The sequence below is a fragment of the Gouania willdenowi genome, unplaced genomic scaffold, assembly GCF_900634775.1.
Source record: "Gouania willdenowi unplaced genomic scaffold, fGouWil2.1 scaffold_340_arrow_ctg1, whole genome shotgun sequence".
In the NCBI taxonomy this organism is placed as follows: Eukaryota; Metazoa; Chordata; class Actinopteri; order Blenniiformes; family Gobiesocidae; genus Gouania; species Gouania willdenowi.
In genome coordinates this window covers 240,122-251,332 of record NW_021145103.1, presented here as the reverse complement: position 1 = coordinate 251,332, position 11,211 = coordinate 240,122, and the positions used below count along the sequence as shown (strand labels likewise).

Below are 11,211 nucleotides of genomic sequence, written 5' to 3'. Positions count from 1 at the left end.
TGCAACGTAGAGGAAAAGCAAACACAATGCAACCATCATCAGAGCTGGGAACATTACACAAATAAATAAATACAAAAAAATAGAATAAAAGTCATCATCACATGACGAGGGTCCAAACACAGCAATCAGATCAAGATTCACTCGACGTTCATTTAGTGATCAACACGTGAGTTTCTGTGAAGCAGAACAAAGACGATCAACCAGACACGTTTCCTGGTAACAAGGAACAAAAAACACTCCCTCGCTTTCATAATAAGAGTCTGAAACCTTTTAAACGTTAACTTTCACTCTCTGCACGCTGCTCCACTAAGAAGCTATTATTCTGGTTTTGACCTGAGGGTCACATGATCAACATTCACCTCAGCATTAGAATAACGACCAATCAGAGGCTGAGCATTAACACAGGAAAGTACAAAAGAAGTGTGTGTTTATGACATTAATTTGTGTATTTTAGTTGTCATTTTGTGTCTTTTTGGAGTCATTTCGTGTATTTTTGTTAAATACATTTCACCCTCATTTTTCACGTTGTGTTTTCTGTTATTTAGTTGTCATTTTGTGAATTTTTCTCTCACTTTGCATATTTCACTCTTATTTTGTATGTTTTTGGTATCATTTTATGTATTTGAATTGTCATTTTGCACATTGTTTCCTTATTTTGTATATTTTTGTTGTTAAGTATATTTCACTCACATTTTGTACGTTTCTGGTGTTGTCATTTTGTGAATTTTTCTCTCATTTTGTGTATTTTTATTGTTAAGTATATTTCACTCTCATTTTGTACATGTTTGTTTTGTGTAATTGAATTGTCATTTTGTACATTGTTCTGTCATTTTGTTGTTTTTTTGTGCCTTTTTGTGTCTTTCGCTCTCTTTTTGTGTGTTTTTGTTGTCATTTTGTGATTTTTCTTCTCTCATTGTGTATATTTTTTTATTGTTAAGTATATTTCACTCTCATTTTGTACATGTTTGGTATAATTTTGTGTAATTGAATTGTCATTTTGTACATTGTTCTGTCATTTTGTTGTTTTTTTGTGCCTTTTTGTGTCTTTCGCTCTCTTTTGTGTGTTTTTGTTGTCATTTTGTGATTTTTTCTTCACTCAGTATATTTCACTCTCATTTTGTGAGTTTTGGTGTCATTTTGTTGAATTTTCTCTGATTTTGTGTTATTTTGTGTTTGTTTTGTGTTTTTTGGAGTCTGTATATTTTTGTTGTTGTTAAGTATGTTTCACTCTCATTTTATACGTTTTGTATTGTTTGATTTGTTTTTTGTTATCATTTTGTGAAATTTTGTCTGATTTTTGTTTGTTTTCATTGTTTGTGTCTTTTTTCATTTGTGCATTTGGGTTTTTAGATGGTACTTCACTTGCATTTCTACATTTTTGATGTAATTTGTGTATTTCTGTTGTCATTTTGTACATTTTTCCCTCGTTTGTGCGTTATTTGACTGGTTGGTGGTGGAATTGTAGTGTGTTGGGCTGTTGCTGAGGAGCCTAGCACTATCAGGCAGATTGTTTCCTCCAGAAAACAGTGAGTGACGTGTAAAGGAAGTGCACAACGGGTGACAAACGGCCTCCTGTCAGTTTCCAGGAGCACAGACCTTGTGTAAAGCCTTGTTGTGTAGAGCATGGTTGTGTAGAACTATCTGGGCACTGAGCCCGGTGTGATGAAGGCCAACTGTTCCCAGCAAGCCGCGGCATTTCACTGCTGATATGTGCAAATCTAACGTAACTCCAGAATAAGAGAGACATTCACAGATCAGCTCTGAACACCACAGCCTGTAGCTACTGGGGCCACAAACATGTGATTATATCTGATCTAAGGGTCACATGATCTACATGTACGTGATCAATAAATGTGGTTTTTGGTTTTCAAAAGGAAACGCTTTGGTTTCAAGCATTGATCAAGTCAGACATGGGAAAGCTAAATGCAAAAAAGGACTCTAAAACACGCAAAATGACAGAAAAATAGTAAATACACAAAACAAGAGCAAAAGTACACAAACTGACAACAAAAACACACAAGATTATTCCAAAAACACACCTTAGGACAACAAAAAAAACACAGAATGAGATGAAAAAAAATAAACTACTGCAAAAATATTTATGACAGAAAACAACAGCAAAAGTACACAAACCACAACAAAAAGATGCAGGATTATTACAAGAAAACACACTTTACGAAAACAAAAATTAACAAAAAATACTCACAAAACACATAACGACAAGAAATTGCACAAAAAGTACTTGAAAAATACAAGATGATTCCAAAATTGTACAAAATACCAACAAAAACACACAAAATGACAGAAAAATATACATTACAACAACAAAAATACAGAGAAAGGATTCCAAAAACACTAAATGACAACAAAATGCAAAGAAATTACTCACAAAACAACAACAAAAACACACAAAATCTTTTATTCAGTATTTATTTCTGGGGCTTTATAAAAGTGTATTTCTTTCCAATAACTTGATCATTATTTAATGCCATAATTGATAAAATACTCGATTACGAAATATTTTACCGCTGCATCTAAGCCACATCCCCATTAAAGATTAAATAAACACACGAGAAGTTAGAAACCACATATCCCAGCATGCCTTGCGGCTCGAGGGTCTCTCTGGCCATTGTAGTCCATCCAGCTGCTGTTTCCGTGTTTGTAGGTGAAGGAATGAATCTGAGCTGAAAGATCAACACATGTGAACTTATAGCTCAGGTAAGGCTAACAGCTCATTGTATTCTTTCTAACACATCGACAACTACAAACACTTTATATAACCGTGATGTGTTTACCTTGTTTATTTCTGTTTATCTGTTATCAGCGGTGGAATGTGAGCTTCTCCGGGCGATACGGTTCCTTTTGTTCAGCTAAAGCTAGTTTAACAGGAAAAAACCGCAGAGCTTCACTTTAATTCACTGCTTCTCACAACAGGGGTTTTACCTCCTGTCTGACACCGAGGTGTGTCTATCAAACACCCGCTGTGGTCTAACACAAGAGCGGACATGTTACCGGTGTTTACCGCCTGCTGTGGTTACGTTTAAGTCACCTGTGTTAGCATGTAGCTAGCTACACTGATTAGCAACGGACTGTTACTGCTACAATTACTGTTGTTGTTGTTTACATCTGCTAGCCCGTTAGCCATTAGCCTGTGACTAATTTAGTTTTTCTGGATTCCACAGGAGAATTTATGGAAACATGTCGAAGAAACGGGGAAGGTAAGCTCACACAGACACTACATTTAGAAGGTGTGCCTCTGAAGGTGTACTGTGGTATCTGCAACCAAACCCTCAGCAAGTTTACATTCAGGAGCTCATTAAAGAGGCAAGTTTTAATTTTATACTCCAAAACTGGACGCAAAACAACAACAAAATGACTCTAACATTGTTCAATATAACCACAAAAACACAAAACGAGAGATAATAAACAAAAGGATGACAAAAATACACAAAATGACAGAAAAACATAAATACACAAAACAACAGCAATTCCAAAAACTCACCTTCCGACAACAAAATACACAAAACGATAGAAAAATATGCATTATGACAACAAAAATAAAGAGAAAGAACTTGCAAAACACAAAATGAAAACAATAGTGCAAGGGAAATACTTACAAAACGACAACAAAATTGCACAAAATGAGAGAAAATAAACAAAAATACAGTAAAAATACACAAAATGACAGAAAAGTATGCATTACAACAACATAAATACACAGAAAGGACTCCAAAAATACAAAAATGACACCAAAATGCACTAAAAGTAATCACTAAAGAAGTACAAAATGACAGCAAAAATATGCATTTTCGACAACAAAAATGTAAACAAAAATGCACAAAACGCACTCACAAAACAACAACAAAATATACATACTGTACGTAATATTACAACAAGAAAAATGCACGGAAAGGACTTGCAAAACAACAACAAAATACACAAAATGATTCAAACAAACACAAAAACACACAAAATGATAAAGAATAAACAAAATTACAGCAAAAAAAACACACCGTATGACAGAAAAATATGCATTATGAGAACAAAAAATACACAGAAAGGACTCCAAAAACACAATGTTGTGACAAAAATGCACAAAAAGTACTCGCAAAACAACAACAAAATACAAAAATGATACAAATAAACACAAAAACACTGAAAACGAGAGAAAAAAAATAAAATAGGAACAAAAAGAAAAAAAGGGCTGCAAACACACTATTACAAAAGAAAGAAAGCACCACACATTTACTTTATTTAAAAGCATTTACTCTAACAAAAAATAAATTAAAAGATGTATTTTTGAACAAAATCCATATTAATATATTGAGAAAAATGTATTTAATCATAAGCATTTATATATACAAATATTTAAAAGGATATTATAATTGAATACACAGTAGGGACAAGTTATTAACTTAGTTTTTACTCATTTATTTGCTCTGAGGACATTTTAATTAACCCTTAGACTGTGTGTGTGTGTGTGTGTGTGTGTGCGTGTGTGTTAAATAAACAGGAAGCGTAGCAGTGGGGAGCTGAGTGAGGGCTCTGCGTCCACACTCTGTCCTGATCCAGACAACCTGCTGGGGCGAAGGATCGAGCACACGTGGAGAGAGAAAGGAAACGTGACCAAGTGGAAAGGAACGGTTCTGGAGCGCCTCAGCGTCAACGCCTCCCTCTACATGGTCAAATACGATGGATTTGACTGCATCTACGGCATCGAGCTGTTCAAAGACAGCCGCGTGTCCAACTTACAGGTTCTCACTGAGAAAGTCGGTATGTCACAATCTCATCAATCAATCAGTTACATCACTGTCTGGCACTTTATCAAGTATTATTATTGCAGGCTCTGTCAATAGATCACATTTAATACTAGACCAGAGGCTTTTTATCACAGGGGGCGGAGCCACAAACATGTGATTGTATCTGATCTGAGGGTCACATGATCAACATTCATGTCAGCATTAGAATAACGACCAATCAGAGCATTAACAGTTTGTATTTTATTCTGTCATTTTTCTACATTTTGTTGTCGTGTTGTGTGTGTATTTTTTAGTTATGTTGTGTATTTGTTTTTGGGGTCATTTTGTTTATTGTTGTTGATTATATGTATTTTTTCCGTTATTGTTCTGTATATATGCTTTTTATTTGTTTATTTTTTTTCGCTGTTTGGTGTATTTTTCTCTAATTTTTTTGTGTTTTGGGAGTCATTTTGTATATTTTTGGAGTCATCTTGTGAATTTTTTTCTGTCATTTTGTATATATTTGTTCTCTTGTGTGTTTTTGGAGTCATTTCCTGTATTTCTGATGACATTTTGTACATTTATCACTTTTTTATGTGTATAGATGTAATTTTTTGCTTTTTAATGTATTTTTGTTGATATTTTTCTGTTGTTTGTGTATTATTCTGGAAATTTTTCTTTTTTTTGGAGTCATTTTGTACATATTTATTTTTTGTTTAGTCAGTTTTTGGATTTATCTCAGTGTATTTTTGCACATTTTTCAGTTATATAGAGTATATACAGTTTGTTGTGCATCAGAGCATTAACACAGGAAACAACAGTTTGTTTTTGTGTTTTATTCGGTCATTTTGTGTATTGTTGCTCATTTTATGTACAGGATATTTTTCAGCTATTTTTGTGTATATATTTTATAATTTTTTGTAATTTTCTGTGAATTTTGTGGGATTTTTTGCCACATTGTGTATTTATATATCATTTTGTCCATTTTTGTGGTCAGTTGGTGTGTTTTTCAAGCCATTTTGTGTGTTCTTGTTGTCATTCCAATGTGTTTTTGCTGTGGTGTTGTGTGTTTTTGTAAATGTTTTGCATATTTTTGTTGTCATTCCATATATATTTTGTATATTTTCCTGTAATTTCAGTGTATTGTTATGGTTTTGTGTGTTTTTGGAAATGTTCTGTGTATATTTGCTATCATTCTAAATACATTTCTGTCATTTTATTCTATTTCTCTTGTGGTTTTGTGTGTATTTGGAGATACTTTGTGTATTTATGTGCATTTGGAAGTCATTGTTGTTGTCATTTTATATATGTTTTTATCATTTTGTATGTTTCCTTTTATTGTTTCAGAGCCATTTGTGTGCATATGTGCATCTCGAAGTAATTTTGTTGTAGTTGTGCAGTATGTTTCTGTTATTTTGTGTATTTTTCTTGTGGTTCTGTGTGTATCTGGAGATAATTTTTGTATTTATGTGCATTTTGGTCATTATTTCATACAAGTTTCTATCATTTTGCTTTTCATTTTGTGTATTTTTTGTCATTCTATGCATTTGTTTTTATTTTGTATATTTTGCTGTCATATTTTCTCTTCTTAGTGATTGTTTTGTGTGTTTTTGGACCTGTTTTGTGTAAATTAGGTGCAATTCTGGAAGTCATTTATTGATTTTTGTTATTCTATGTATGTTTCTGTTATTTTTTAATTTTACTGTCATTTCAGTGATCGTTGTTGTGGTTTTGTGTCTTTTTGGACATATTTTGCGTGTTTTTGTTGTCATCCTATATATATATTTATGTCCTTTTATTGTATATTTGGAGTGGTTTTGTGTATATTTGGAGATAATTTGTTTATGTGCATTCTGGAAGTCATTTCGTGTAGTTTTGTTGTCATTCTATGTATGTTTCTGTTAGTTTGTATCTTTTACTGTCATTTCAGTGATTGTTGTTGTGGTTTTGTAGTTTTTTTTAGAGCTATTCTGTGTATTCTTGTTGTTGTCCTATGTATGTTTCTGTCATTTTGTGTATTTGTTTTGTGGCTTTGTGTATTTAAGTCATTTTGTTCATTTTTGTCATCATTCTATGTAATTTTCTCTCATTTTGTGTCTTTTCCTGTCATTTTAATGTTTGTTGTTGTGGTATTGTGTGTTTTCGGATCCATTGTGAATGATGTATCATCAGTGTGGTGTATTTCCTTCTCTGCAGTGAACAATAAGATCCGAGTTCCTCCTGGAGCCGAGGAGCTGGTGGGCCGAGCTGTGGAGCATCTGTTTGAGAAGGAGGAGGGGGGGAAGAACGAGTGGAGGGGGATGGTTCTGTCCCGCGCCCCCATCATGACCCACTGGTACTACATCACATATGAGAAGGACCCAGTGCTCTACATGTACCAGCTGTGGGATGACTATAAGGACGGGGACCTGAGGGTCCTCCCTGAGTCTGGTACGCACAGCATGAACAACAAAGCAAACTGTGCTTTTAGGGGTTTGTAGTCATAGTTTTCATTTCATTATGTGTGTTTATTTTTTATTTATTTATTTTTGGTGTGGTTTTGTCTGTTGTCTTGTCCTCTCATGTTTTTTATTTTTTAGTCATTTTTTTTTTGTTTTTAGAGTAATTCTTTGTATTTTTCTGTTCTGCGTGTTCTTGGAGTCATTTTGTGTGTATGTATTTTTAAACAACTTGTATTTCTTTCTTATTTTGTATGTTTTTTTAATCATTTATGTAATTTGTTGTGATTTTGTGTGTTTTTTGAATCATTTTGGGGTTTTTTTCCTCTCATTTTGTGTGTTTTTAAAAAAAAATTATTTTTTTTCTAATTTTGTATGTTTTGGGAGTCATTATGTGTATTTTTGTTGTGGCTTTATGTGTTCTTGTGGTCATTTTGTGTATTTTCTCTCTTTGTATGCTTTTTGAGTCATTTTATTCTTTTTGGAGAGTTTTGTGTGCTTTTGGAGTCATTTGTGCATTTCTCCCTCATTTTGTGTGTTCTTCAAGTCGTTTTGTGTATTTTTGTTGTGGGTTTGTGTGTATTTTGAGGCATTTTTGGTTAAAAGAAAAAAAAAATATATATATATATATTTTGTGTAGTTTCTTTTGTCTATCATTTTGTTGCAGAGGTTTTTTTTCTGTCATTTTGCATATTTTCTCTCTTTTTGTGTGTTTTTTTTTTAGTCTTTTTGTCTATTTATTTATAGTTATTAGTTATTTTGTGTATTTTTGCTGTGTTTTTGGATCCAGTTAGTATATGAGTTTCGGGGGCTGTAAATAAAATGAAATGAGGGGCTGCTCGCGGCCCCCATGTGTGACTTCCAATATATAATCATATCTGATGATTTAAGGCGACTCCCCCTGAACATTATTTTAATGGCTGTTCTTCTTCTTGTCTTTGTGCAGAGAACAAACACCTGCTGCCGGCGGACAGGAAGCCAGGGGAGGAGCCAGAGAGCCTTGTGGGTAAACAGGTGGAGTACGTGACTGATAACGGCCTGAAGAGGACGGGCCTGGTCATCTACCAGGTCCCCGCTAAGCCCACCGTCTACTACATCAAGTACGACGACGACGTCCACATCCACGTCTACGACCTGGTGAAGACCACCTAGGACTGATCCCTGACCCCTGACCTCAGGCTCGTTACCTGTCAGTGTTCACCTGTTCCTTTCCCTTTAAATGCTGACAATCAGCTTTTTCTTTTCAGCCGTTGGTGTAAATAACGACAGCAGAGGAACCGCCGCTGTCATTTTCTACTAAACATGACTCAGCTGTTATTTATTTCATCTAAACCCTGTGACCGTGTTGCTGGTAAGAAGATGATGTCGCTGTGCTTGGTGTGTCTTTTTGTAGAGTGTTAGAGTGACGTGCCCTTCATCATCATCATCATCAGTGTACAGTTTTTCTTACTCTACATGGAAATCAAGAAAAGAAAAGAAAGAAGATAAGTGTGTGTTTCTGTTGGATTTAACCTCAGAAATAGTGATTATTAATATTAGTATTACTGATTTTATTTTAAGATCAATGATGGTGATTATTTCCATCAGTCTTTGTACTTTACTATGACGTCCAAAAATTGGCCGCTGATATTCAGTATTTTGGGCTCTACTTTATGTTTTTGTTCTCGCCCTAAAACATTTGAATCGAGTTGCTCTTCCTTGTGACCCAGACTGTGTTTTGTTGTGTAAATATAATGAGACATTTCTATCAACGTTAAAAAAAAGCTGCTTGTAATTCAGTGATTGAGTGTCTGTTTGTTTCTGAGGATGCACGTGGGGAAAAAATGCACAAAATGACAGAAAAACACATAAAAGGACAACAAATAAACTCAATATTACTCTAGTAACACACAAAACTGCAATAAAAATGTACAATAAAGAAAATAACACAAAATGACTCAAATAACACACAATACTGCAAAAATATTAGTTTTCCTCCCAAAACACACAAAATGACAGTAAAATACACAAAATGCCCCAAAATATAAAACAGTGCCACAGATACACAAAATAACTCCAGAAACACACACAATTATGGAAAAAACAATTTGACAACAAAAATACACAGAATGACTGACAGAAAAGTACATGAAACATAACAGACACACAAAACATCGGAAAAATACATCAGAGGTAAAAAGAAAACAACACACAAAATGGGAAAATATGCAAAACTACATGAAAATACACAAAATGACGTCAATGCAAAATTATAGTCATTAAAAACTACCAAATTAAAAATATATATATAAAAAACGACAATCACGATTATACACAAAATGACCAAACCACACAAAACAATAGACACGATTGCAACAAATTTCACAAAAAGACTACTACTAACATAGAAAACAACAAAATTAGATGAAATTACACAAAAACAGCAAAAAAATGAGAAAAATACACTCACTGACCTAAAAATAACACAAGAAATGACAAAAAAACCTCAGAAACTCTTTGTAGTTTCCTGTGTTAATGCTCTGATTGGTCATTATTCTAATGCATACATGAATGTTGATCATGTGACCCTCTTTCCATCAAACAGATCAAATCAATGACGTCAGTAGATCAAGTACTTTGATTAACCACAAGATGTCGCTCTGAACACAGCATATTTCATCATTTCTCAGACAGGATGTACCTGATACTACTCAGAGTGATGATTCAGTGTCTGTTTCCTGTTCTGACCAGATCTGATGTTTAATGACCTGTACCTGATGGTACCAGGATCAATACATGCTTTAAAGGTTTGTATTAACTTTATATCTCCATTAATAACCAGTACAGTAGGTCACAATGAGATGAGAAAAACCTAAAGTCAGTCCAAGGTTAAACATGTTTATAGGTGTGTGTGTGTGTGTTCATTGATTTCCTTTTATTATACAGCCTCTATGTGCCCTGAGCCAGTGTCTATAAAGAGGAACATAAATAAAGCTATAAGGGATCTGATCTGAGGGTCACATGATCAACATTCATGTCAGCATTAGAATAACGACCGGTCAGAGCATTAATACAGGAAACAATGAGTTTGTTGTTGCTTTGTGTATTTTTGTAGCCATTTTATACTTTTTTCTCTAATATGGCATATTTTCGTAATTATTTTTTTTATTTTACTCTCAATTTGTGTTTTTTGTTTTGTGCATTTTTGGAATCGGTTTGTTTATGTTTGTTGTCATTTTGTATATTTTTCTCCATTTTTACATGATATTGTAATGTTTTTTATTGTTCTCTAATTTTGTGTGTTTTTGTTGTTGTTTTGTGTGTTTTTGTTTTATTAATTTTCCTTCATTTTCTACGTTTTTGTTTGTGTTTTGCGTATTTTTGTCGTCATTTTGTATAATTTTCTCTAATTTTGCACATTTTGTACTTTTTTTTAACTTTTCTCTCATTTTCTTTTTTTTTTTGTAGTTGTTTTATGCATTTTTGGATCATATAGTGTGTTTTTGTAATCTTTTTTTATTTTTCTCTTCTTTTTGTCTATTTATTTCTCTTCATTTTGTAATTTTTTCTCAATTTTTGTGTTTTTGTAGTTGTTTTGTACAATTTTGAAATCATTTTGTGTATTTTGTCGCATTTATTTTCCTTCATCTTATGCATTTTTGCATATATTTGTAGTCATTTTGTATATTTTCCTAGCTTTGTAATCTTTTAAAAAAAATCTCATTTTGTGTTTATGTTCTTGTTTTGTGCATTTTTTTTATATTTTCGTTGTTCTTTTGTTTATTTTTCTGTATTTATAGAATATGTTTGTGGCTTTTTGTTGTCGCCTGTTTTTGGCATCATTTTTTGTGTATTTTCATTGTTGTAATGTAGACTTTCCTGTTATTTTTTGTGTATTTCTTTACATGTTTGGATGTTTTCAATCAATCCTAATGAGTTTTTCTTGGTTTAAACTCGCTCACAGCTCACTTTGAAATGGGAAAACACCCAGATGAAGTATCTGGAATATTCTGAGTGTGATAAAGAGTTCCCAGAGCGTGTGAGGTCACCTGATG

At 33.3% G+C, this 11,211-nt stretch overlaps 1 protein-coding gene across 1 annotated transcript; it reads left to right on the top strand.

Moving 5' to 3' along the window:
• The first annotated feature begins 2,613 nt into the window (after positions 1-2,613).
• On the top strand, positions 2,614-8,951 carry LOC114459745 (spindlin-Z-like). The gene is made up of 5 exons (XM_028441905.1): positions 2,614-2,718; positions 3,183-3,218; positions 4,514-4,773; positions 6,936-7,169; positions 8,124-8,951. Exons 2-5 carry the CDS (start codon positions 3,199-3,201, stop codon positions 8,327-8,329), a joined length of 720 nt encoding a protein of 239 aa, XP_028297706.1. The 5' UTR covers positions 2,614-2,718; positions 3,183-3,198; the 3' UTR covers positions 8,330-8,951.
• The last annotated feature ends 2,260 nt before the right edge of the window (positions 8,952-11,211 follow it).

Coding starts and splice junctions, on each gene's coding strand:
- LOC114459745 (XM_028441905.1), top strand. CDS start 3,199: ATGTCGAAGAAACGGGGAAG. Junction 3,219..4,513: donor ATGTCGAAGAAACGGGGAAG/GTAAGCTCACAC, acceptor TTAAATAAACAG/GAAGCGTAGCAGTGGGGAGC. Junction 4,774..6,935: donor GGTTCTCACTGAGAAAGTCG/GTATGTCACAAT, acceptor CCTTCTCTGCAG/TGAACAATAAGATCCGAGTT.